Below are 27,144 nucleotides of genomic sequence, written 5' to 3' on the forward strand. Positions count from 1 at the left end.
GTAAGCGTCTTTTAATTTCATGGCTGCAGTCACCATCTGCAGTGATTTTGGAGCCCAAAAAAATAAAGTCAGCCATTGTTTCCACTGTTTCCCCATCTATTTGATATTATTAAAAGATCCTTTCCAGAGTCAGAGCAGTGTTAGTCAAGAAAAGGCAGGACTGCCCTGCTCCTAGGTTAGAATTATCTTTCGGCTTTTTCAGTTTTTAATTGCTTGTCTTTCCTGTTTTACCTGTACTACAAAAAGGTGAAGTTGCTAAATAAAAATGACTTTCAGATTTAGGATAACATTGCTAGTATAGGAGATAAAAATCAATATGATTGATGTAAAGGCTGGAAGAAAGAGTTCTGAATTTTCCTTTGAAGTGTGATCAACTATATTGTTACATAATTATAACTGTGAGAAAGCAAAATGTTTCCCAGTCAATGAGAGTGAGCTTTTTATTTTAAAATAATACTGTGGAGCCCTTCTGAAGTAAACATATGATGAATACCATTGTATTGAAAATTAAAATGGGGGTGCTGTATTGGAAATAGGTATTGAAGTGACCTGTTTCTCTCTTCTAAATCTAAGAAACTTGTGCACAACTTTGAAATACGTTTTGAGTAATTCCTAGTATATAGGTCATAGAAATGTAGAATGAAAAGAAATGATACTTGTAATGATTAGGATAGATATAACCAAAATTAAGCAGATCTTCAACAATACTTTTTTCCATGTCTTAATTTCCCATTGATTAATGTTCTTTGTATATTACTTTTCTAGTAATCTAACAGCACAGATAGTTTCAAATTCAAGAAAAAGTTTTAAATCACACAAACCACTTCAGTACTTTTTTTATAAGGTAGAACTTATCAGAAGGTATCTCAGGACCAGAAGTGTACTATATTGAGTATCTTCTAAGTGTAGTAAGAGGACTTCTTTAGCATTAATGTTCATAAGTTGATGGTGTTTCAGTAAGTCTTATTTCTGGCATTCTGACATAAATCAGGCATTTAATTATCATGTTTAATAAAACCTTGACATCTCATTAGTATTGTATGAAAAGCAGCACCACTCATCCTAGTTCTGATGAGTTATTTTCAGAGCTGAGAAGATACACTGGAAATATCTTTTATTTAATGTGATCTGAAACCTGAAATTTTTAAAGTAAAACAAATTAAATTTCTACTTCCTGAAGCATTCCACTTACTGATTTCTCTTTTGATTTATCTTATACATATATTCATTCTTATGATTTTTAGTCTATCTAGAGGGGAAAATAATAGAGACGCTATAATAATGGAGTATCATATCTGATATTCTTTATTGCAGTAGAGATCTATCATGTATTCAAACAAAAATGTTAATAAAAGACCTATCCAAAATGAAATTTCCTTTTTTATTATGATAATTAACTTTTATTTTCCTAAATTCTACTGTTTGCCTTGCTGAAATATATGGATTAACATTTTACAGAATAGGGTTCAGCCCTAATAAAAAATGAAAAGGTGCTCATCTCCATTGATAATTAGAAAAATATAAATTAATACCACATTAAGATACTACTCATACATAAAATAAAGTCACCAGATGTAAAATATGTGATGATATCAAATGTAGATAAAAACATGGAGCCACAAGAACTGTCAAAGAATATTAGATATAGCCACTTTGGACAAAAATTTGGCACTATCTCCTGTAAAGTTAAATACACAGATACCCAGCAATCCTGTTCTCAGAGCAGAGATTCTCAAAATGTGGTTCAGGGAGGCTGGGAGATTTCCAAGGCAGGCTCGTAAGGTCAAACTATTTTCATAAAAGAGAAAGGTGTCATTTGCTTTCTCTCAAAGTGCAAATTGAAGTATTTGGTGTTGTATCAAAGAATATCCACATTTATCTACAGACACTAATCTGTGACAGTATTTTCTTCACATACGTCAGTCATTAAGTTTTATGTATGTTTATGCACATTTCTGTATGAGTGTTATATTTCATATTAAAAACTCTTAAAACAAATTAAGTAATTATTTAAGTGTAACATTTGGATAAAACAATTTCTTCAATCTCTTCTTAAAAATTTGACTGAGTAAAGTATTCATGACAATGCATTTTTGTGTAAAGCATAGTGTATTCGGGTCCATATTTATTGAGATACATTGTATCTGTATTCTCCAGATTGATTGATTGGTTTGTCTTTTTTAACTAAATATTATTTGGTGCATTCTTATTAATTCTACAACTATTTGGACTTGAAACTTTATTGTAAGATAAAAACTGTGATAAATATTGTTCTCAATATTGTACAAACGTAAATTATGTCTCATTTGTTTGAATTTTTTATTTGATACAGATAGTCGTACAGGCACTGCAGTGTTCCCATTACTCGATTCTTTGGCAGTTGGTGAAAATTACTGATGGTTCTCCTTCCAAAGTAAGTAAGAGTTTCCGTAGGCAGAAGGATTATTACTAAAGCAAATTAATCTTGCTTAACTCATTATATTATTTTTATTATTATAATTTTAATAAAATATAAAACTACTGTTATCAATTCTTGTTTTATCCTGAACATATATATGTATATATATTTTTTTACATCTTTGAAAGATAAAGTTTTCCAAGCAATAGCCAGAGTTGTATGTATACATGAAGTTTAAATTATTTTAAGAAATAACTGTACTTGAAACCACAAGAGCTTTGATAGGTAATGTGCTGTAAGAGAATAATATTGAAAGACAACAGTGTGTAGGTTTCAGTTCTGGCATTATGGCACCTTGGGACCCAAACTAAACAACACTTTTGTTTTTGAACATTTTAAATCATTGGGGAAAATATATTTTTTTTAATTTTTAATTTACCCATGACCATGCAAAACAAAGGGAAAATACAAACCAGAAGTTAAGTGAAACTCAGATCCAAGAAAGTCAAGCAGAGTACTAACACCTACTTAACCTTAAGGATATTTTCTAATCTAGGCAATTCCCAAAGCCCTCCTGAAGAGGAATGTCTAATAGGTAGCATGTCCCTTGCTAAAGTTGGGATCCCAAAAAGAGCTACTCCCAGCATAAGGGTAAATTAGAAATAAACTCATACCAGTTCCATTTATGAGGGAATAAATAAGATTTGGATTTAAAATGTTCTATAATGGTAGTATCCCCAAGCACCTAAGAGAATCAAATATAAATCCTTTCTGAAGGAAGTTGCCTCAGAGTTTTCCAGAGTTTTAAGAAAAATGAGCTCATATTAAAAAACCAACTTTACTGAAAAGAAGACTAGAAACCATGAAGAAATTCAGACTAAAAAATATTTTATACATTGCAATTATCTGACATAAATACAAAACCAAATATATTTCAATTGTTTCATGAAATCAAAGGGGCTTGAACATATGCACAAAGAGCAAACACTTGATAAAGAACCAAATAAAGAGACTGTGATGTTTACATATTCTCATCTTAACAAAACAGAAGCTATTCAACCAGTAACAATGTTAATAATACATTTCCATATAGAACCAACTGCTTGATACAGAGTATTCTTTTCTCGGAGAAAGAATTTTTTTTCTTTTTGTCTTTTCCATTGAACGATTTGAGGATTTCTTTGCCTTTGGAAGTAATTGGGGGTTTTGTTCATTTTCAGTTAGAAGGAGGTTGATATATTTGTTGGCTTCTTGGTTTTTTTCTATTTTATTAAAGGTTTTAGTCTTGAAAAGCAAAAATCAAGGTTGATCTTCTTTTATTGGAAACAAAAACCACTTTAAAACTATATAACATTTTCATGTTTTTTGAAATATTCTTTTATATGAAAAGATTAAAGGAGAGTGTATATATGTAAGTTAAAATTTGAAAGCAAGAGTTTATATGTTATACATAATTAGTTTATTTGAATTTTTCACTTAGTTTATTTGACTTTTATATTCAGTTTTTCCACTGAGATCATTTTGATTGAGTTATTTGTATTTTAACTGAATGTTGATAACTGCATTTTAGTAAATTTGGAATATATGCTAGCCTAAAACTTTAGCATAATTAGTGGTTATTTCCTTCATTTAATTTAAATTTTGTCCCTTTACAATTAAATTCCATATTTAGAGTAAAAATCTATTGTTGGACCTCCTTCTTTGAATATTTTGTTTTTTAACCCCGACCAGAACGCATATCGAACGCATACCCCCCTGCATTGGAAGCACAGAATTTTAAACACTGGACCAACAGGGAAGTCCAGAATATTTTGTTTTTTTAATCCTGTTGCAACAGAGCTATTTTGAGATTCTTTGCCTTTCTGTTTAACATTCATCTGATACATTCTCCTAATGAAAATAGCTTCCTTTTTGTCTTTAGTCATTCTACTGATTCTGTTTTTGTCATTGCCACAATGGCAATGCAGATTTCATAGCCAACACTGGTTTTGTTTATTCTGGAAACAGTGCCCTAGCATCTTTTAGATGCTTTAGTGTTCATTGATTTCCATTTTGGTTTTGTGTGCATTTATATCACATGTGAAATTCTCCTTACTTGGCTGTCTCTCAGGATGTTTCTTCTCACTTTGAAGTTGTTGGTAATTTTTGCAAACCAAAGTATATTTAGTAATCATGTATTGGTTGTGTCTATAGTTTAAAAGTGATTCGCTCAAGTGATAACCTTATAAAACATGAATCTTTAGGATACACACAAACTTGAAAAATTAATCTTCCATTGCTAATATTTTTTCTTTTAAAGTAGTTATTTTAATGATTCTTATTTATAATAATCACAAGATCAAGCACTGTCAAACTTTCTAATCCTCTATATGATATAGGATATCTTTGAAAATGTACGAGCCACACACATAAGCTTTGTACACATGAATCTATATTAGTAACATCCCACTTGATAAGATATCAAATTCTAAGTATAGACTCAGCCACATCATTAAGTTATTAAAATAACCTTGAGGCAAGTCACTTAAATAATTTTAAAGTAAATAATTTATATCAAAGCATTTTATCAGTTGTAAAGGGCTTTCCATATTCTAGTAACAACTGAAAAATCACTTATCTGTGTCTCAGGTTACTTTGTTATGAAGTTTATAGTTGTGTGTCGCCAATCTTTTCTAGCTCTAGAATTCTACAATCTATGCTAAAGTTAAAAACTGCATACTGAAAATGTTTGGATATATATACAGGAATCTTAACAGTGATTACCTCTGGGAAGTTGAAATTCTTTGGGGGCAGGCATAAGGAGAGAAATTTACTTTTCCATTTATACCTTTTGATACTTTCTGAGGGATTGTTTTTGTTGTTGATATTTAAAGTGAATATTAATACCTTAAAAATTAATTTTTAAAAACCACTACTACGAAAATTTTTTGATTTTCCATCTTCTAATCTTAAGTTTTGGTTTATCACAAATAACTCACTGAGTTGTTGGACTTAGATGAATACTAAAAAAAGTACATATTATGTTCTGTATCTTACTTGCTGTTACAGCATTCTTCTGTTGTTTATAAATGTAATATTAAAGCTATAAAGGAATTTGAAAATAATTTGATGAAACCTATAAGGGGACATTTAATTTTTACCTTGTTGATATTTTACATGTTATTAGTCATTTTAATATAAATGTTCTAATTTAGTTAAATCTACTTAATCATCCTGTAAAGTGGATATTATAATCCCATTTTTACAGAAAAGGAACCTAATACTTAACAAAAATTGAGTTGTCTAAAATCACACTTACAGCACAAGTCTCTTTGAATCTCAGCATACTGTCTTTCTGTTACTACTCCTTAAAATCTTGTATTATTAAGCTTTTATATGGAGTTTTGTTGTAGTTGGTTTTTTTTAAAGCAAATTTTCTAAGGACACATTGGTTAATTCCTCACTGAACAATATCAGTTGTCAGTTGTATATTGAAAAGTATGACACATGGCAGTTTTCTGTGGTCATTCCGTATCCCTCAAGGTATTTAAATGGGAAGCTATCATGATTTTTAAATGGCTCAGTTTGTAATGTCAGTGGCTTAGTTAAAGTATATGGAAAACTTTGCTAATAATGCACTTGAAATTCTCTGTCCTTCTTTTTCCCCCTTAATTTGTTTCCTGAAATTTAAATGTAATACAGCAAACCCTTTGGGTCTATATGTTTAACATTTGTAATATTGATTTTGTAGAGGTAACATGAAAGTCTTACTACATGAATTAATTTTGGTTTTTTTTATTGTTGAATAACTGTTAATATAGAATGAGCCATTTATTTAGTGAGGAACTGGCCACTTGACTGCTGTTTTTCTCTGCTCATTTTTGTTATATTTATAGAAATTCATTTAAACCTCTGAAAAGATCACTCATATTTTTAATTAATAAATTATGCATGTTTGGTTTTGGTGTAAAATATAAGGTAGAATGGTTTTCATAAATTTGAGCTTTCTTACTTATGTGTTCATTATAAAAACTATATACATAAAATGAAGTTTCCAAATCTTACCGCCTGTTAATATTTTGATGTATTTCAGTACTTTTTCTTACATACTTTTCAGTCTTATTAAGATTATGATGTATTTATAATTTTGTGCCTCTTCAATTAACATAACATATTCTTCATGTATTGAATGTTTATAGATAATATTTTAATGTATGCATGATAGTACATAGGGTGGCTTATAACTTATTTTACTGCTGTCTTGGATATTTAGATTGTTTGCACATTTTAAGTAATAAAATTAATTCTGTGATGGACATTCTGGTGCAAAAGCTTGTTCTGTGTTTTGCATTTTTTCATCTTACATTCTTGGAAATAGAATTGCTTGGTCAAAGATTGTACATACTTTTAAGGCTTAATACACACTGTCAAATTGCTCTTTAGCAAGTACTTTCTAAAATTTATTTTTCTTCTTTCTCTGTTGTCATGAACACTGTCATTTGGGGGATTATGAATGGTAGTTATATTTGAAGTTTAAATTCAAATTATAGCTTAACAGTGAACAGTATTCTATAAAATGAAGTATATGAGAAGACTGTGTCAAGAACAGGATTAGATCTTTATTTGAAATGGAAGTCCACTGGGTTTCACCAATGGGTGTTTCCTCTGTTCCCCTGATTTCCAGAGTCTCACAGGTCATGCTCAGTATACTTTGCTCCGGTGCCCCCTAGTGCTGGTCCTGTAGAAGCAGCCTTCAGTTTCTCTTCTCTGTAGCAGAAAACATACTTCTTCCTTCAGCTCGTTCTGGACATATACAGAGACATTTAAAGAGCCAGGTAAATAAGAGTTAGGGCTGAACTAATGCCCCTATTGCCTTTTTTGGCCTGGGGATCTAGAATTTATCCTCAATTTTTTTTTTTCCTCCCGAGAGGAGCTGTCCTGCTCTCTGTAGTCTTAAATTTGTAGTGCTCTCTGCCTTACCCTGCATGTTTCTATTCTAGACAGCAGTAGGAATGGCCTGGGGAAAAATCCCTGTATTCTGCACCCAGGCTTTATTCTTAAGTCTTCAAATTAAAGAAAATCCACATCCCTCAGGGAGCTACAAGTCAAATTATTACTGAGAAGTATAGCATGTTTACTATGAAATTTGTTCCTCCATTACACTCTTGACTAAAGATTCTCCTCTGTAAATTTCAACTTGTTTACCACCAAACAATTGGGGTAAAGATGGGACTGATGATGGCCAAGCCCCATGAGGAGAAATGTTTAACCTTGCTGTGTATAAAAATCTACAGTCTGCTTTCTAGACCTCTTCCTTTCCCCTTCCAAGTCCTGTAGAGTATTAATATCTGTGAATAAGAAAAAGATAGCTCACTCAGGTCCTTGCCCCCCCAACTCTTATAATAACAAAATACAGATAATACACCTCAGTCTGCAGAGTTCACTGCTTTGAAGGGGAAGGGAATGAGGCCAACAGCTGGCAACAGTTGCTATCCCTCTAGGAATAAAGTATACAACCATTTTGCTTCATTCTTTTCTAGATCTCCCCTCCCCTACCTTTTTATTTCTTGAGAAGTCTATCCTCAATAACTGTCTACTTGGTTTTAGTTTTAAGCCTTTCCTTTTGACTGGTCCATGACTTCAGAGTGTTTTTGTGGTAGCTGTGTTTCTATTGTGTCCAGTCTCAAGTGCCTGATTTGCTGGTCTGGGAAAGTTAGGAGGGAAAGATCCAGGACTTGTTTTATATTCATTTCTTTTTCAGCTCCTGGAAGGTTCTTTTTTGTTGTTGTTGTTAATCTGGAATACATAAGTAGATGGCTGTTTATACTAAACTCCCAACTTGTCCAAAATTTTATCCAACTCAACATTCTAAAACTTTCTGGAAATCAGAAGTAAATATGTTCAACTTAGAGGGGAATGTACAATTCATGATTCCAACATCTTACTAAGAATTCCACGCTGTGTTTGCAACCCTGTCCCTGGGCCTCTACTTTTTGGAGCTTGCTTTCTGGTAAGGAATGCCTTCCCACCCCTTGAAGGACAGCATAAGGCTTCCTCAACTTCACTAGCCTGTCCATTTGGATGCTGTTTTTACTTGCACAAGGACAGTGGTCTTTAAAGTACCACTTTATAAATACTCTTAACTCCTAATTTATTTAATACCTCAGGATCTAAGCAGTGAGCCAGGACTGAGAAGATCTATTCTAAATAACCATTATTATAATGTAAAAATGTGTTTTAACTGAGTTTATTAGAGTCTGAAAGCAATGTTAACAATATTTAATGCTGTGTGGTGTGGCCAGATATCTTTTAAAAAGAATATTTAAACAAAGCATAACGCTTCCCACTCTTCAGTACAGAGATTGGAGATCTTTCTCCACCAAAATTAATGATAAAAGAAGTTTACTTTCCTGTCAGGCCATTTATTTGAATAAAAGAATGTAAGTATTTTATATTATTTAATATTCCCTGAGTGATAAAATAATCACTTTTCCTTTCTGCAGTAGGTTTTTTATTTTGAAAATGTTTTTTCCAGCCCATTCTGTAATTGCTAGGTATTTGTTTAAATGATTTCTTCTTGCTGACCCAGTTTATATATATATAAGAAACTTTCAGTTTATAAATAGGATATCTTTCCAGCATTTTTTGTGTTGAAACATGGCCTTTGGAGTTAAATCGAGTTTGAAGTTTGGCTCCATTTAAAGGTATACAAATAGCTTCACATTTGAACTTTAGTTTCCTAATAAGTGATATTCACTGCTGGATAGGGTTGTTGGGAAGATTAAATTAAAAGAAATGTTTTAGTCAGCAATAACTGTTGCTTTGATAGCATTAAATTACAGTCCTAGCCTGTGCTTTCCTAATCTTCTCCCCTGCCAAAACCAAAAATTAATGCTAAATAAACTGTTATGTAAAGTTATGAAAGTATATAAACATGCTCAGTGTCTAGTGTAGGTTTGAAATATAGCATGATAGATTTTGTCCTCTATCTGTATTTTGAAAAACTTGAGAATTCACGTCTCTCACTTTGCTCCTAACAGTCACTACTTTCCCCCTATCCCTCTGACTCCTCCTTTAGCTTCCTGCATCTTTGTACACCACAGAAAAGAGAAATCAGAAGATGTTTTGGAACTACAGTAGGCAGCTTAAGGGTTCCTAGATCGATTGGATTACCCTTGAGGCAATGGCAGGAGTCAGCAGGTGGGAATTCAGATCACCAAGAAAAACAACACTGAAAACTAGGTATTAGATTTGGGGTTTTAAAATCCAGTATTTTACTGTATATTCACAAAAGTGGCACAGTCTCCTTATCTTCAGAAGAGAAGCTAGTAGCAGTTACTCGTGCATGAAGGCAGTTTCAAAGATATTCCATAGGATTTACTCTACAGCAACGGTGAGGCTTTTGTGTCTTGCCCACTGATGTGTCCCAAGTGAATGAATTACCTAGTTAAATATGTTTCTGTCATATTTACTATGGATAATGAGTTAGTTGAGCTGAAAAATAATTTAATGAACCTTATGTTAGTAATGATGCTAAGTACATAAAAGTATAATGCAGTTTATATGTCCAAAGAGCTTTGTAGCCCAATACATACTAGACAAACTGTAGCCCATGGGGCAAATCTGACTAGACACCTGTTGTTGTAAGGAACGTTTTAATGGAACACAACAATGCTCATTCATTTATGTTCTGCTTTCTTGCTCCAAAGGCAAAGTTAAGTAGTTGTAACAGAGACATTATGACCCACAAACCCTAAAATATTTACTATCTTACCCTTTACCCAAAAGGTTTGCCAGTACCTGGCCTAGTAGAGTAACCCCTTGGTCTTGTTTTTAACTAGCTTAGTTTTGTGCCCCATTTTTTAATCACAAAAAGTGTTTCACTAAATTCTTAACAGGCTTTATTTTCATATTCTAAGATCTTTGGCCTGATCTAGGTCCTTATTTCACAACTTTCCATGTTTTACTTCTGCACACTCTGAAAATGTAGAATTGTCAGATAATGTTGAACTAGTTTTAGCTATTTATTGCTAGTTTTTCCATGGCTTCAGTTTCTATGATTATCTAAATGGTATTTCATAGTTGTGGATAAAAGGGCAGACAAATGTAGTCTTCCTCTAGATACATAAAATTATGATGCAAAAATGAAATCACCCATTTAAATCTGCTTCTTTGGGTCTTCCAGGGAGTTCAGTGGGTAAGACTTTGCCTCCCATTGGAGGGGGTGCAGGTTTGATCCATGGTCAGGGAATTAAGATCCCACACGCCCTGTGATATGACCAAAAAAGAAAAAATCTGTCAAGATCTGCATGTTTTGTGTGTTTAGGAATTAAACCCTTATCTTTCCTCACTGACTGTAATCATATTGAGATACTTGGCTCTTAAAGGACAATCTGCATTTTTTCTTCCCAAGATGTTAGGGTAAGTCAAGTTTGAGCCTTTGTACCTTTGTATATTGTCACCCTGCTTATTTAACTTATATGCAGAGTACATCATGAGAAACGCTGGGCTGGAAGAAACACAAGCTGGAATCAAGATTGCTGGGAGAAATATCAATAACACAGATGACACCACCTTTATGGCAGAAACTGAAGAAGAACTAAAGAGCCTCTTGATGAAAGTGAAAGAGGAGAGTGAAAAAAAGTTGGCTTAAAGCTCAATGTTCAGAAAACTAAGATCATGGCATCTGGTCCCATCACGTCATGGGTAATAGATGGGGAAACAGTGGAAACAGTATCAGACTTTATTTTTTTGGGCTCCAAAATCACTGCTGATGGTGATTGCAGCCATGAAATTAAAAGACGCTTACTCCTTGGAAGGAAGGTTATGACCAACCTAGATAGCATATTTAAAAGCAGACATTACTTTGCCAACAAAGGTCCGTCTAGTCAAGGCTATGGTTTTTCCAGTGGTCATGTATGGATGTGAGAGTTGGACGGTGAAGAAAGCTGAGTGCCGCAGAATTGATGCTTTTGAACTGTGGTGTTGGAGAAGACTCTTGAGAGTCCCTTGGACTGCAAGGAGATCCAACCAGTCCATCCTAAAGGAGATGAGTCCTGAATGTTCACTGGAAGGACTGATGTTGAAGCTGAAACTCCAATACTTTGGCCACCTCATGTGAAGAGTTGACTCATTGGAAAAGACCCTAATGCTGGGAAAGATTGGGGGCAGGAGAAGGGGACGACAGATGAGATGGTTGGATGGCATCACTGACTCGATGGACATGGGTTTGGGTAAACTCTGGGAGTTGGTGATGGACAGGGAGACCTGGCATGCTGCAATTCATGGGGTCGCAAAGAGTCAGACACGACTGAGCGACTGAACTGAACTGAACTGAACTGACCTTTGAGAAAATTTATAATATAGTGTATATGGTAAATTCACCATCTTAATTGTGCCAGCCTTATTTGGGGCTCTTCTTTGTTGAGATTTGCTGACTAGGGTATATTTTCAAAACATCATGTTAGTTCGTTAAGGGAGATTTCTTTTATTTTTAACAGTAGATCACTGAAAAACTGAAGCTCTTTTAGCCCTTTCACATTTGAGCATACTGGGTTTCAGTCTTCTAATTCTTGGTTTCACTAAATCTACAGGGAAGCAAAAGCTTCTCTTAGTGAAGCAACTTGCAAAATGTATACAAAAGAACATAGCCAAGATATTATCATTTAAATCTCAGTGTCATCTTCTCACTTGACCCTTTTGAATTCCTTTCCAAAACTACTTTAGGAAAAGTGCTCTTAACCCCAATCTGCTTTCTGAAAATAAGAGAAAATACTGGTTTCATCTAGGGAGAAGCATTTAAAAGGAAGCACTGTATTCTTAGTCTACATTCTCTTATATGGACTGAGAGAAGAGATTACTGTTCTAACTCTGCCTTCAGTTTTTATCACTAGAATGCAGGTACTTTGGCTGAAAAGAATTTAAATAGAATTCCATCATGTTCAGAGTGTTAGAGGCACTCCCTAAAAATTTTAGTCACTTAAAATTACAGTCTATTACATATAGTTAGCTCTTGCGTTGTTCTTTTTCAGTGTCTTGGGTTGACCTGCGTTTTTGTTTATATATAAGTATATTTGAGTAACTTGAGTTTCATATTTCTTACCTCCATAATGCTGCCTGTTTCTTCAGTATATTAATTTTTCTGCATTATAGAAAGTCACTATAGCAAAATGGTTACGACTACAGACTCTGGAGGCAAACTGTTCTGGTTAATTTACTACCTCACTTAACTAGCTTTGTCTTTGGGTCTGCGTTTAACATTTCTGAGCCTGTTTCTTCATTTGTAGAATCAAAGTGATAGTATCTATACCCGTCACAGTTGAATTAATATGTGAGAAGCTTAGATTAGTGCCTAGTACACAGTAACTGCCAATAGATGTTAACTTTATGTAGTGTGAGATGCTAGCATAATGAGGTTTGTAGGAAAATTGTAGGATGAATAAATAAAGCACAGTGTTCTGAAATCCAAAAGAACTGAAGTTTTGTTCTCAGCTGTTCAGAGGAATTTAATATTTGAGATTAGCTATCTCTGTTAAATATACAGGATCTGTGCCTGTTTACCTAAAATTGTTGGTACTTACACTTCTCTCAGTGGGTTCTAACTGATTACAATTAAGTTAACTTTCTTGAGCACTGAATATTGAAGTTACATCCAAATCTATGTTAAACTTACTGCTAAAGAAGCTTCTATTTCCTTAGGTGCTTTCCATTTCCACATTCTTAAAATGCTACTGCTGATCAGTAAGCAATCAGTAGGTTGCTTACCTAGTTGTGATGTTAAATTTATAACTCAGATGGATTGGCAAGTAATCATTTTATATAAGGCACATCTGCTTTATGATTGACCTTTAAAGGAATCTTTTGTCTCCAACTCCAGCAATAGCTGATTCCCTAGACTGCTTCAAACTGCACAGTAACCATGAAATTTAAGGGAATAAAGGAGCATTAATGCCTCCTAGCATCATTTTTAACTATATTTATTGTGTAGTAAAATGAACACATTTATTTGTCCCTCGGATTGTGCTATCATCTGTATTATGTGTACTTGGATATCATTCAGCAAATATTTACTAAGCATCTGCCCATGTGCCAAACACTGTTCTAGGTACCAGCAGGAACAGTGAATATTCATCCTTTGAATACTAAGTTTACCAGTTAGCACCTGTATGTTCTCGTTTGAATGCCTAGATTAATTCAGCAGAATCACAGAATGCCATAGAACCTCAAAGAATACATATTTCAACCCTTTTGTTTATAGATTTTTAAAATCTGTAATCCTGAGATAGTTTCTCTAAGATCTAAACTAGTTCATAGCATGGCCTGCATTTTGTTTTTCTTTCGGTTATTTATTCAACAAACATTCTCAAATCTTTTCTGTTGAAAGGTCAACAAAGACCCTCAAAGACCTCTCCAGTAAGCTGTCCTATTTTTCTCTCACTCTTTACAGTCAAATTTTTTTGAAAGAGTTGCCTTCTTTCTTATCCTTTCTACCATTGCAGTTTTAAGCCCTTTTAATTCCTTTGAATGAGTGTGTGTGCTCGGTCATGTCCAACTCTTTATGAGCCCATGGACTGTAGCTTGCCAGGCTTCTCTATCCATGGGATTTTCCAAGCAAGAATACTGGAGTGGGTTACCATTTCCTACTACAGGGGATCTTCCTGACCCAAGGAGAGAACCTGCATCTCTTGTGACTCCTGGATTGGCAGGCAAATTCTTTACTTCTCTTGCCACCCGGGAAGAATTGATGCCTTCGAATTGTAATGCTGGAGAAGACTCTTGACAGACCCTTGGACTGCAAGGAGATCAAACCAGTCAATCTTAAAGGAAATCAACTTTGAATATTCATTGGAAGGACTTACGCTGAAGCTGAAGCTCAAGAATTGATCCCTTCAAATTGTAATGCTAGAAAAGACTCTTGACAGTCCCTTGGACTACAAGGAGATCAAACCAGTCAATCTTAAAGGAAATCAACTTTGAATATTCACTGGACTGACGCTGAAGCTGAAGCTACAGTACTTTGGCCACCTGATGCGAAGAGCTGACTCATTGTACAAGAACCTGATGCTGAGAAAGATTGAGGGCAGGAGGAGAAGGGGACGACAGGTGATGGTTAGATAGCATCACCGACTCAATGGACATGAATTTGAGCAAACTCCAGGAGACAGTGAAGGACAGTGAAGCCTCGTATGCTGCAGTCCATGGGGTCGCAAAGAGTCAGACATGACTTAGCAACTGAACAACAACAACAAAATTCTTTTGAAGAGCCTTCCTAGTGGCTCAGTGGTAAATGCAGGAGACACGGGTTTGATTCCTGGGTTGGAAGATCCCCTGGAAAAGTAAATGGCAACCCACTTCGGTATTCTCACCTGGGAAATCCCATGGAGAGAGGAGTCTGGTGTGCTGCAGTCCACAGAGTCACAAAAGAGTTGAACACAACTTAGCAACTAAACAACAATCCCTTTGAAAGTGTTCTCCCAAGGTCACTCATAACATTGTTGCTTTATTCTTGCAACACTTTCAAGTCCTTTTCTTTTCTCTTGGTGACATTTGTCATCATTAAACTATTCCATTCATTACTGTTGTTCAATATTTTTATTTATTTGTTTGTTTTTTAGCTGTGTCGGGTCTTAGTTGGAGCAGGGGGGATCTTCAATCCAGTGCACAGGATCTTTTGTTGTGGTGCTCAGGCTCGTCTCTAGTTGTGATAGGAGGCTTAGTTTCCCTGCGGCATATGGGATCCAAGTTCCCTGACCAGGGATCAAATCCACATCCCCTGCAGTGGTTTATTTAAGGTACAGTGCTCAAGGTGAATTCTTAAGCACTGGACCACCAACGAAGTCTCAATTCTACTCGTTTTTAAATGTTTCCTTTTCTTACCTCTGGGATGCCATATTCTGATTTTCTTCCTACTTCTCAGACTATTTCTAAGATTTCTTCATATGCTTTTCTTTCTTATCCATCTGTTAAGTTTTGGTGTTCCCTAGGGTACTTTTGTCAGCCCTATTTACATATTCTCTTTTTAACGGTCTCATCTACTTCCATTGTTTCTAAATGCAGAGGACTCCCAAATCTCTTCTTGCTCAGAGTCTTTACTGTGGACTTTGAACTCATACAGCTGCCTATTAGACATCTTTAGTAGGATATTGTCCGGGGAGTGTGTAATTTCCTCGGTTCTGTCTCACTGCAACAAAAATTTGAAGCAACAGGTGGACCAGTGTTACAGCCCCGTGTAATTTCCTCAGTCGCAGCAAAAATTTGAAGTGATGGATGGACTGGTGTTATAGCTCAGTGTTATTGGCAAGCAAAGGAAAATACATCCTCGAGGTGTGAGGGTGGTCCAACCCAAAAGACGAGAAAAGAAAAGCCCGAGGCTCAATTTTGGCTCCTCTCTTTTATGTTTTTTCTCCTCCCCCTGAGCCTGCCTTATGTAAATTGGGCTAGCCAGGAGGGCTGTTTGTGTTACCTGAGGTCCTCACTCCTTCGTTTCTTCTATTTTTGCAGGCTTTTCCCTTCCTTGTCTTTTAACCACTGCCATTTTGGACTCCTTTTTCCTATTCTCACTACCTAACGATATCCTTCAGGGTTTGCAGATCAGCATCCCTAAAGCCAAACTTATTACTTTAGCATTTGTTCTTAACTATCTTGGTGACTTATACCATAATCCATCTAGTAGGCAACTACCTAGAAATTAGGAGTCACATCAACATCCTCTGTTCCTGTTAGCTCCTGCTGCTAAGTCGCTTCAGTCGTGTCCGACTCTGTGCGACCCCATGGACGGCAGTTCACCAGGCTCCGCCGTCCCTAGGATTTTCCAGGCAAGAGTACTGGAGTGGGGTGCCATTGCCTTCTCCCTGTTAGCTCCTAAATGCTATCAATTCTGCTGCTTTAATTTCTCTACACTCTGTTGACATCTTTACTGACAACATTTTATTTTTAGGCCCAATATTTTATTTTCAGATTATTCCTATGGCATCTGTTAATAGGATGATGGTTAGAAGCATAGGCTTTAGAGTCAGATAGCACTAGGTATAGATCCTTACTCTATCACTTAGAATCTATAGATGCTCTGAACCTCACTTTCCTCCTCTGTAATACAGGCATATTAATCACTTACTTCATAGGGTGATTGTGAGACTTAAATTTATGCCCGTTCACCGTCGTTCATTCAGTTGCTCAGTTTGACTCTTTGCAGCTCCATGAACTGCAGCATGCCAGCTTCCCTGCTCTTCATCATGCCCCTTAGAACACAGCATTTGGTACATAATAAACCCTCAAGAGAAGACTGTATTTATTATTAATACTATTAAGATTTTATTTACTATTTTACATCTTTCTCCCTTTTCCTTAGAGTATGATTCCTTAGCATAAATTTTTAGCAACTTCATAATAAAAATCCTTATTTATTAGCTCCTTATTGCTGACAGGATAATAGCCAAATAATTTAACATGGCATTTTAAATTGTATTCCATTTAAATGGAAATAGGTCCTCTTTCTCTTCGGTTTTCTCTCACCACTCTCCTCTCATTTGCACCCCAACTGCAATAAATTAACAGTAGTCTCTCAAAAGCACCTCCAGGCTTTTGGACATTCTGTGCCCTCTGGAACATGTATCCTTATAGGTAGATGATTTTCAGTTGTTCAGAACTCTTCTTTGGCAACCCTGCTGTGACTGCTCTTGACTCTGGGTTAAGCTTTCCAATGTAAGGACTCCATAAATTCTTTTGTGACTGCCTATTCTCTTCTCTCTTTCCCCTAAAGCTTTGTGAGTCTTTGAAATTAAAGAAGATCAAGGAATGTTGAAGTTTGATTGTTGGATGTTAATCTACAGGGACATTAAAGGTTCTGAAGACAGTGTCCTTTTTATTACTCTGCACAAGAGGGTCTTATTCATTCTAAATAGTGCACTCATTTTAGCAAAAGGATATATATATAATTTTTGAAGTATCATTATTTGGGATGTGAAGATTCCAAAATGGAATAAGCACTGTCAACTATGCAAAATAGAAAAGCTTAAAGAATCTTAGTTTCATAGAATGCCTTTTAAAAGTGATTTCTATACCAGCCTATGCTCATTTAATTACTCTTCATTACTATTTTAAATATCAATATAATACTGAGTTATCTGCATGCATCTTGCTCATTAGTCAGTGAAAGAATGTGAGCTCTGCTATCAGACAGTCTTGCTTTCAATCTTTGCTAATAATAACTACTTCTTATAATCAATATAAATATTAAATTATACAATAGCGCTCTTACCAGTGCCTGGCACTTTATAGGGACTTGATAAATTTAAATTTCCTTTTATAGTTTTCCACTGTTTCATATTGAATATTATAATATGGCCATCTGATTAAATCCTCTTCACCTATCCAATCTTGGATTAAAGCTCAGCTTTCTATGAAGCTGCCTCCAACTCAGCCATGTATGTCTGCTACAGTTAGAGTTGATACCAAAAAATTAAACAATTAATTATTCTATGATTGGTCTAACTCCCTGCTAAAATATTAACTCTTTGAGGACAGGGACACTATCTTAAAGTTATCTCTTCACCTTGACATTTTGCAGAGTGCTGAGAATATGGGAAAAATTCAGTACATGTTTATTGCTTAATTGGTTTTTTTTTTCAAAATGCTGCTGCACCTCCTCATTTTACTACATCTAGTATTTGTTATAGGAATGACTATCTATTTTAATACCAGCCCAAGTAAACCATATTTATAAAGGAAGTATGTTGGAGGAAATCATACTGAGCATTCCAAAGCGAAACTGAACAGAGTATTTGGGATTATCAGTTTTGCTGCCCCTTCTGTTAGGATAACTAGGAAATTATGATTTGGTTCCCAGTGATAAATTTGGTTTTATGAATTTCCTTAACAGTAAACTGATTTGGCTATTTTCCATTTACTATTTCTTCAGTTTTCAAGAATAATGTAATTCATGCCTGCAAATTTGTGTCTTACAGGAGGACTTGTTGGTATTGAGGAAAACAGTGAAGTCCTTTCTGGCTGTTTGCCAGCAGTGCCTGTCTAATGTTAATACTCCAGTGAAGGAACAGGTAAGAGATTGTCAGTTAAGACCTCTCAATATAAATAACTCACATGCATTGAAGAAGCGTAATAAGATGTAAATTTTTTTAAGATGTAATTTTTTATGGCAGTTCTTAGCATGTAGTTTATCTTATGGGACCTGGGACAAGAGTATAGATGTCTAAATATTTAAGTTATAAAGAATGCTAACAAACTTGTTATACATCTTTGTACCTTGGCAAATGAGGTCAGGTTTAAATTTAGAATTCTTGATTCTTATGAATTCTATACCAGAACCTGAGGATTCTGTACCAGAATGGGAGCTGGCTTAGGTTCCACTTTCTTCTCATCTTACCTTCAGCTCTTTCCCACACCAGGTAGAACTTCTCACATATGCATGTGAACAATTTAGCCCACATATCCAAACTATCAGCATCACTTCCTTAAACAAATTGTTCCTTAACTATCCTGGGGCCTAGGAGTGCACACTGGGGATGCCGTTGTCTCAGAAGGATGCCTGTGCAGCCCCTCGTAGCAGAATCCAGTCTGTGAGGGCAGGGAATTCCTGAATCCCTGTCCCTGGACAGAGATGTAAAGTTGGGCATATCCCATTGGTCCAACAGACTCCTCACCCCTTGGCAAGGGGTGTAGACCAAAGACCGTCAAAGTGAAGCCCAAAGCAATACCATTTTCACAAAGTGATTTTGTAAACTAAAACTGTTCTATTAGGAAGAGCTTCTATTAAAAAAAAAAAAAAAAAGATATATCTTTTCCATGCTGTTTTTTATTATGACGTTCAACTAGAAAGAGTCTGTATCTAGTTAAAGAATACAATAGTACTTACCCTTTGCTATCTCGTCTTACAAATAGGGTATCACAGGTCTCTTCTTTATTAAGTTATCAGCATCTAACTTAAAATAGGAACAGAGATTATCTTTCCTAAACCTTATTCTCTAAATCTTCTGAACTTAACCAGTGCTATCTAAAAGTGCCTAACTCAGGATATTTAAGCCAGAAATTCAGTGTTTCTGCATCATCACTGTTTGGTTACATGCAAAAGTATGGCCTCGGTTAAAAATATAGATTTCCCTGGATTCCTTTCATGCTCTCCTCTTTTCAAGTGACTGTTTCTAAATTTATGTATTTCATGGTAGTGTACTTAGAGCATGAATTTCCATGATTCTTCCTGGAGGTAAACAGCCAAGTATACAACCATCTCCAAATATATACCAAAATTGTGTTTTCCACAGAAGTCAATTTTTAGAGGGGGGTGAATGGATTGTTTTAGGGTGTAAGAGCCCTCAGTTATTCCATAACAGTAAATTGATGACACAGGTTTATTTTGTATCATCCATTAAATAGGATAAATTTGGCAATATAACCGTAATGTATTCTCTATGGGAAAATATATTGAAAGTTCTTTATGTGAATACATTTGTTGGGAAGTTTTGCATCACTGTTTTTTATGTGAATGATCTTGAATCCAAGTTTAACCTGTGGTTCAAAATTTTGTTTTACAGTAGATTATTAAAAGAAGAATCCAAAATGGTAGCTTACAGATTTAGTGTACTACATTGTAATTGATTGAATTATACAGTTTATCTTAAGATTTGTGCTTATTTTTTGCTTACGCAGTATACAATTGATTTATAATCTCTGTCATTAATATAGTAATTCAATTTTGTGTTTCCAGAGTTGAATTCAGTTCATTTTTTATAAGTTCAAGTCAAAAATCTCTTAATGGTTTTGAGTTAATACAGCCAAATAAAAAAATAGTTTATATTTAGGGGAAGTGAAGAGTCTTAAATATGACTAGTATATAATGAGAAAAAGTAATTTTATTATGTTTGGAAATTAAAATTAAGTAGCTGCAGTTTGACTACTTAGCATTTGTATTATGCTGCTATTACTGAACTGCATTTAATTTAGTATATTATCATTTGTAGTTATTACTGTACAATGTTTTACTGATGAGTTTTCCTTTGCATTCCAGGCTTTCATGCTACTCTGTGATCTTTTGATGATTTTTAGCCACCAGTTAATGACAGGTGGCAGGGAGGGCCTTCAGCCTTTGGTGTTTAATCCAGATACTGGTCTTCAGTCTGAACTTCTCAGTTTTGTGATGGATCATGTTTTCATTGACCAAGATGAGGAGAACCAGAGCATGGGTATTTGCAGCTATCATCTTGTCAATATTGATCTTGTCTTAACAACCTCAAGAGATTGAAGAAAAAATTTCCAATTCAGTCCTAAAAAATACTACAATTTCTCTCTTTTAAACGAAAGTTAATAAATTCATATAATTCAGAAATCAAGAATAATAATAATATACACAGTGAAGTGTCGCTCCTTTAACATAGTACCTTAGCGATCTTTCCCCATCACTAAGTACAGAGAGTTCCTTATTCTTATTCTAATAGCTACACAGTATTTTATTATTTAAATATAGCATAATTTATATTATTCATCTCATATTGATTGACATTTGACTAGTTTCCAGTCTTCTGCTATTCTAAACTATACTCTAATGGATAATTGTGTATATTTGTTATTTCCCACATGTTTGAAATGTATGTTTAAGATAGATTTTTTTTTCTAATAGAATCCAGGTTCATAATTTTCTAAAGGAAAGCATCTGAGCTCCTTTCTGTTCCTGAGTAGTGGTCATATATTACTTAAATTAACAAAATGTGACTCTTAAGATACTAAATGCTAAAAGAATATTATGAAACCTCACCGGTCAAAATTGTTCTGAGCCTCCAGAATGAAAACTTAGTAAAATAAGACTGAATATAAATAATTATAAATAAATACTGTATAAAATAGGTTATTTGTGAAATAGATGATTTAAGCTGTCTTAAGTAAGATCTGTGGCATATCAAATCCACAGATCTACTTAGTGCTATTGGAATGCTCTTTATTTAACAGAACATTTTAAAAAATACTAGACTGTGAAAAAAGGATCTTTGAGTTCATGTTAATCTCAGGAGACAATATTTACCTGCTACTTGTCCTAAGCAAAAAGATTTCCAACTTCCAAAAGCATTGTTGCTTCACAGCAGGACCAGTTAATAGAAAGGGAAGGGAGAAGCTGAGAATAAGTTATTTTATGAATATACATGTGAAGAAGAGAAAAAGAACACTGTCCCTAAATAAGGGCAGGCCAAGACATGAGAGGGTCAGGACAGAACCTGAAACAACTGTGTCGACTTTTATCATCTGGAGACTTGTGGAGATATTTTGAGGGGGATTAGAAATAGATAAACCTGAGAATCTAAAAAATGAGGAATAAACACTACTTGTTTGAAAGCATTTGATAATGTTTTGTTTCAAAAAATGTGTATGTACATAACATGGTTTGCAAAATATACTTTATTTCTCAGCTTATAATGTAACCATGTTTAAGACAAGAACTGAAAACTAACTCCTTCATGTAATTTCCATTACTCCCCGTATATGTTTCTAAAAGAAAACTTTTCCCTGTGTCTTAAATTTTTCTGGAAATTTCTTCTCTGTAGAAATAGATTAGCACGTATAAGGAATATTCAGATAAAAGGCAGCATTTTAAAGGTAAAAGGACAACAGTATTGTTATGACAAAAGTATGAGAAAAAAATATATATGGTTTGCTTCTCTAACTAGTCTTTGCTATGATAATCTCCTAGATCCTTAGTGCCTAGTAAGTGTTTAATCAGTATGTAACTAAGTATAGCACCCTAAAATAATCAGTATAACTAATAATTTTTATCCTATCTAAAACTAAATTGTACCTGTTTGTAAAGTTATAGCCTAGTTATTTGTTCTACAGATTGTCTGCAATGTTTTACTTTGGATAAAGGGCCATAGTTCATAACTAATTTATTTTCTGTGGTTAGAGGGTGATGAAGAAGATGAAGCTAATAAAATTGAGGCCTTACACAAGAGAAGGAATCTACTTGCTGCCTTCAGCAAGCTTATCATCTATGATATTGTTGACATGCATGCAGCTGCAGACATCTTTAAACACTACATGAAGGTATAGTCTCATAGTCGTTTTTTTAACGGGTCAAAGGACATTTATTGATTGATTGATTGATTAAGATAGTAGCTTCTTATTCCTGTTTTTATCATCCCACCTAAGTGCCTTAGAAGTTTGCAACTAAAAATGAAAGAGTAGTGAGCAAGCTAAAATTGACAGCTTTTACCTAAATATTATTGATGGTTTTCTGACATATTTAAAATTTCTCTTTTTTATGAGCTTTGTATCACCCTATACCATTATATCAATTCCATGAAGTAGGAGTTCCTTACATTTATAAGAAAGAATGCTGTTTTATTTTCTTAAGGCCATGGACCCTTCTTATGGGAAACACTCTCTCTTCCCTATGACATCTCTCCAGTTATGTTTATTTGTGTGCCTACCATGCTACCTGCCAGACACTAAAGTTAACAAAGATTTTTAAATTCCTACTCCAAAGTGGTCTAAAGCTGGAGACAATCAAGTGATTAGACAATTGCATTTCTGCAGTGTAGAGAGATATGTGTAGGGGCTCCTGGAAATACATAAAATAGATACACTCTTAAGAAATATGAGGGTTAATGAAAACCGTTAGACATGCCTTTTGAACTAAGTCTGAGATGAGAAGCATTCATTAGTCAAGCAAAGAACTAGCAAAAGGGCTTTCAGGCAGACTGGACTACTTGTACAAAGACAAAGGAAATTATTTGAGGAAAATGCAAGTAATTTGATATAGCAACATAGATTGCTTATGAGAATGGAGCTAGAGGTAAGATTTAAAGAAGTTAAATGAGGTTAGACCTTACATGCTGTGTGAGAATTTGGGATTTTTTCCTGCAGGAGGTAAGGAGATGTCCAGAGTTTTACACCATTCTGATAAGTATCCGACTTCCTGGCTGCTCTTCTTCCCAGAAGCTCCATTTTGTTTCTGACATTCAAAAAAAGCAGTCCTCAAAAATCTTTATGATAAAACCTAACAGGCATACTTATCGGTGTACATATTTTTGCCTTGTTTCTATGTCAGAGACAGTATTTTATTTTACCCATGTTCAGAATATCGTGTATGCCATTGATTCACTTGTGTCTTTGTCCATGTTTGGGTTCTGTTATAGTTATGACACAGTAACTAAATATTTTGCTAGACAACTCCAATGTGATGAGTACTATGTTGATAGCCAGAGCTTTAAGTAAGACATAATTTCTGTACTAAGGTGGTTATAGATTACAGAGAAACTGAAATGTAAACATTATATAACATGCTAATAATGAATAGCTGCCTATGTTCTATGCCATTTATATTCAAGAAACTGCTCTAAGGCTTTTATATTATCTTTGTTGACTGCAGTAACTGTGATTTAGGAGATCATCATTTATAGAAAAGGAAATCAAGGCTCAGAGAGGTTAAGTAACTTTCAAAGATCACACAACTATTAAAGTAGCAAAACCTGACATTTGGTTTTTCTAACTTAACTCTTTCCACTAGATGTAAAGCCTCAGCATGATTATTGTGGTGACAGATGTATAAATTACAAAGCAAGCACAGATACATAGACACTTAAGTGAGCAACCAGGGCAGGCTTCCAAAAGTAATATCTAAACAGGATTTGGTTGGATGAATATGAGCTTACCATGGTTTTCCTTGTCATCCCTCAGCAGTACTATCTTGGGTTGAAGAAATAGGCTTTATCCAAACTTTCATCATCCTTAGCAGTTTTTACACACCTGTGTTCATTATAGGCTTTAATCTTTTATGAATATTTTAATCGCTGTTTACCATTCTTTATATATCCTTGTCTATTTGGCTTTTTGCCTCATTTCTCTATGTGATTATTAAAAATCTGAATTTTTGTTGATCTACCTGTTGAACTACTTTAGTGTTCTCATATATCTTTTTCTTTTTATCTGCACTGAGATAATTTTTAATTGCACTGAAAAGATGATTCTTTTGAGATATTTCCCTTTTTGGCTTTCCATTTTCTTTTTTTGCACCTCCCATCATGGAAATATACCCGTCTTCTTGAAGATAAAATGCAATTGTCAAGCTAATATACTCACTTCCTTACATAGGTTATAGGTTTTAGGTTTTAGTTTGGAAATAACATGCAGATTTAATAGTCTCAGAGTTTCTCCTAATTATTTACTCACAAGGAAAACTCTTTAAATCCTGTGTCAAAAAATTGAATTATAAAATTAGTTGAATTTTTCCCAATCACTGTTAAAGAAATCACTGTTTTTATTTTTTATATTCTATATGATGGTAAAATATAGACATTGTGGGGGAAAATGGGTACACAAAAGTATTTAATGAAAAGTTAAATCTGTTATTGTAATCTACCCTTCCTTTGTTTAGGCCCTCTCCCCGGAAGTAAGCAATTTTGACTGTTTAGGTTTTAGTTCTTCAAGATGTTTCTACCAGAGTTCTGTTTCTTGATCTGGACAGGTGGTGTCTGTTGTAAAGAATGAGTAATTTTCCTCACATATATCACTTCTCCTCTTTGAATTTCCCAGTTTTTTAGTTTTATTATTAGTTATTTCATAATTTTAAATGTCCAATGTGTATTTTTTTAACATTAGACTATCATTTAACTCTCATTAGGTTTTTAAGATGAAAAATTAAACATGTCTTTACTCACCTTTCCGTTTTTTTCACCAGCCTGTTCTTTATCTCATGAAATGTCAACAGTTTTAAAGCTGTGTTTCTTTTCCTTACAGTATTACAATGACTATGGTGATATTATTAAGGAAACATTGAGTAAAACTAGGCAAATTGATAAAATTCAGTGTGCCAAGACCCTCATTCTCAGTTTACAGCAGGTAAGAAATTTGAAGGAAAAGAAATGAGTAGAATTAATATTATTGAGCACTGGCATGTGCTTATTATTATGTGCTAAGTTATCTTACTTCATTTAAATTAGATCATTATATTAATACATTACTATGGATACTTTCTGGTACAAAGATGTGTTATGTGTCTTTTCTTTAGGAAGACAGTCCTATAGTTCACATTTCAAATGAGTGAAATCCTAAGGTGATCTACTCTTAGACCAGACAAAATGCCAAATTGGATATTTAAAAAGTGATCATTTTTAAAGAACAAATATAAAAATACATTTTAAAAGTATTTAATAAGGGAAGGGGCAACAGTAGTATCCAAAAAAGAAAATATGTCACATGTATTTCCTAAAGAAGATTCCTAATAAATGCCTAGTATTAAAGTAGAGATGAGGGATAGTAGTGGCTATAGGTATGTATGTATATATTTAGCCTTTGATAAAGGTCAGTGGGGAAAGGATCAGTTCCTTTTTAATAGGTGATGGGTCCATTGACTATGTATTTGGAGAAATGGCTATAAATAGCCCTTCCTAACATCCTAACATGTATCCAAAATAACTACTAGGTGGATTATATATATATATATGTATATATATATATATATATGTATATATATATATATATATGTTAAAAATTAAAAGTTTAAAAGAATATAAAAGGATATTTTTATATACTGGAGTAGAGAAGTCCTCCAGGAGAGAAGCCACAATGTAAAAAATTGATTATATATGTAAACTTAAACAGATTTATACATCAACCAGCACTCTGAACAAAAGTAAAAAACCAATGACAGATTATGGGAAAATATTTTTAATCATACAAAGCAAATCCTAGAAATCTGTAGTAAAGGTAAATAAATCCCATACAAAAGTAAGCAAATGAAAAAAGCCACTTTTCAGAAGAGGCAACTTTTCCTTAAAAAGCAATAAACATGTGAAAAAACATAACTTCATTAATAATTAATATAATACAAATTGAAGCAAGCAGATATTTATCACTGCCAAATAGACTGGCATAAATTAAAATGATAGATATACCAATGATTGTTAAAGATACGGCAAGAAAAAGGTCCCTTGTGAAAGCAATTGCTCCTACCTTCTTGGAATATAATTTTGCAGTATATTTCAAAGTTTAAGATATACATTCCTTTTGAACCAGTTTTTTCCTACTTAGGTATCTGCATAGATACATTCAGGTATGCACAAAACCGTGTATATGAAAGATAGTTTTATTGCAACAGTCTGTGTAATATTGCAAGATTCTAAATAGTCTAAATGTTCATCAACATAGGACTAGTAAAATAAACTTATTCTGAAATAGCTAAAAAAAATTGTAAGACAAAATAGTAAGTGTAAAACAGCAAGTTTCAGGACAAAATATAGTACATTACCATATAAACAAAAATTAAAACTTTATGTATATGTAATATATTAATGTGTCTAAATTGGTCTAAAAAACTTTCAAACTTGAACCCTAACATTGATTACTTTTGGAGAGAAGAATGATACATAATGGGAAAGAGAAAAGAGAATTTTACTTTGATATTTCTTGAATTTTATAGTTTTATACAGTTATACAAAGAATTTTACTTTGATATTTCTTGAATTTTATACAGTTTTATACAGTTAATCAAAGAATATACAATATATTCTTTGTATTTATTGTAAATGTAAATTTTAGAGTTTAAGGCTATTGTGTACATCTATCTCTGAAAACATTTTAAAATTTAATAATTTATAAACAATTAGCCATGAATAAATTTGAAAATCTCTGGAAGAACTGCTGTTTCTAGTCATGGCAGAGTAAGTAGTTTAAGCCAGTCTATTGCTAAAGAAACCTAAAAAGGCAGACAATATAATTAATAGAAGAGAAGAGCTATTTCAATGAAGTGGTGTGACTAGAGTAAATTGAGA

General features: G+C 33.9%; 2 protein-coding genes across 12 annotated transcripts in view; one reads left to right on the plus strand and one right to left on the minus strand.

Annotated features, from left to right (window-relative positions):
* The window catches only part of STAG1 (STAG1 cohesin complex component), a 483,951-nt gene that overhangs the window by 440,422 nt on the left and 16,385 nt on the right, over nucleotides 1-27,144 (plus strand). For all 9 annotated transcript variants that reach the window (XM_081569675.1, XM_081569672.1, XM_081569671.1 and 6 more), the window contains 5 exons: nucleotides 2,333-2,413; nucleotides 18,340-18,432; nucleotides 20,397-20,571; nucleotides 22,278-22,417; nucleotides 25,112-25,213. In XM_081569675.1, the coding sequence (XP_081425801.1) occupies nucleotides 2,333-2,413; nucleotides 18,340-18,432; nucleotides 20,397-20,571; nucleotides 22,278-22,417; nucleotides 25,112-25,213 (591 nt within the window). The remainder of the gene's footprint in view (nucleotides 1-2,332; nucleotides 2,414-18,339; nucleotides 18,433-20,396; nucleotides 20,572-22,277; nucleotides 22,418-25,111; nucleotides 25,214-27,144) is intronic.
* PCCB (propionyl-CoA carboxylase subunit beta) overlaps nucleotides 6,977-27,144 on the minus strand; it is a 142,261-nt gene continuing 122,093 nt past the window's right edge. The window contains exons 16-17 of one of the 3 annotated variants that reach the window (XM_081569687.1): nucleotides 10,532-10,645; nucleotides 6,977-7,180 (exon numbers count right to left, since the gene is read on the minus strand). In XM_081569687.1, the coding sequence (XP_081425813.1) occupies nucleotides 10,568-10,645 (78 nt within the window). In that variant the 3' untranslated portion in view covers nucleotides 6,977-7,180; nucleotides 10,532-10,567. Of the gene's footprint in view, nucleotides 7,181-10,531; nucleotides 10,646-20,223; nucleotides 20,618-23,205; nucleotides 23,328-27,144 lie in introns of those variants that run through there. The other 2 variants (XM_081569684.1, XM_081569685.1) reach the window with 2 other exon arrangements.

This window comes from Giraffa tippelskirchi, chromosome 2 (assembly GCF_054371585.1).
Source record: "Giraffa tippelskirchi isolate mGirTip1 chromosome 2, T2T-mGirTip1v1.2.pri, whole genome shotgun sequence".
NCBI classification, from domain to species: domain Eukaryota; kingdom Metazoa; phylum Chordata; class Mammalia; order Artiodactyla; family Giraffidae; genus Giraffa; species Giraffa tippelskirchi.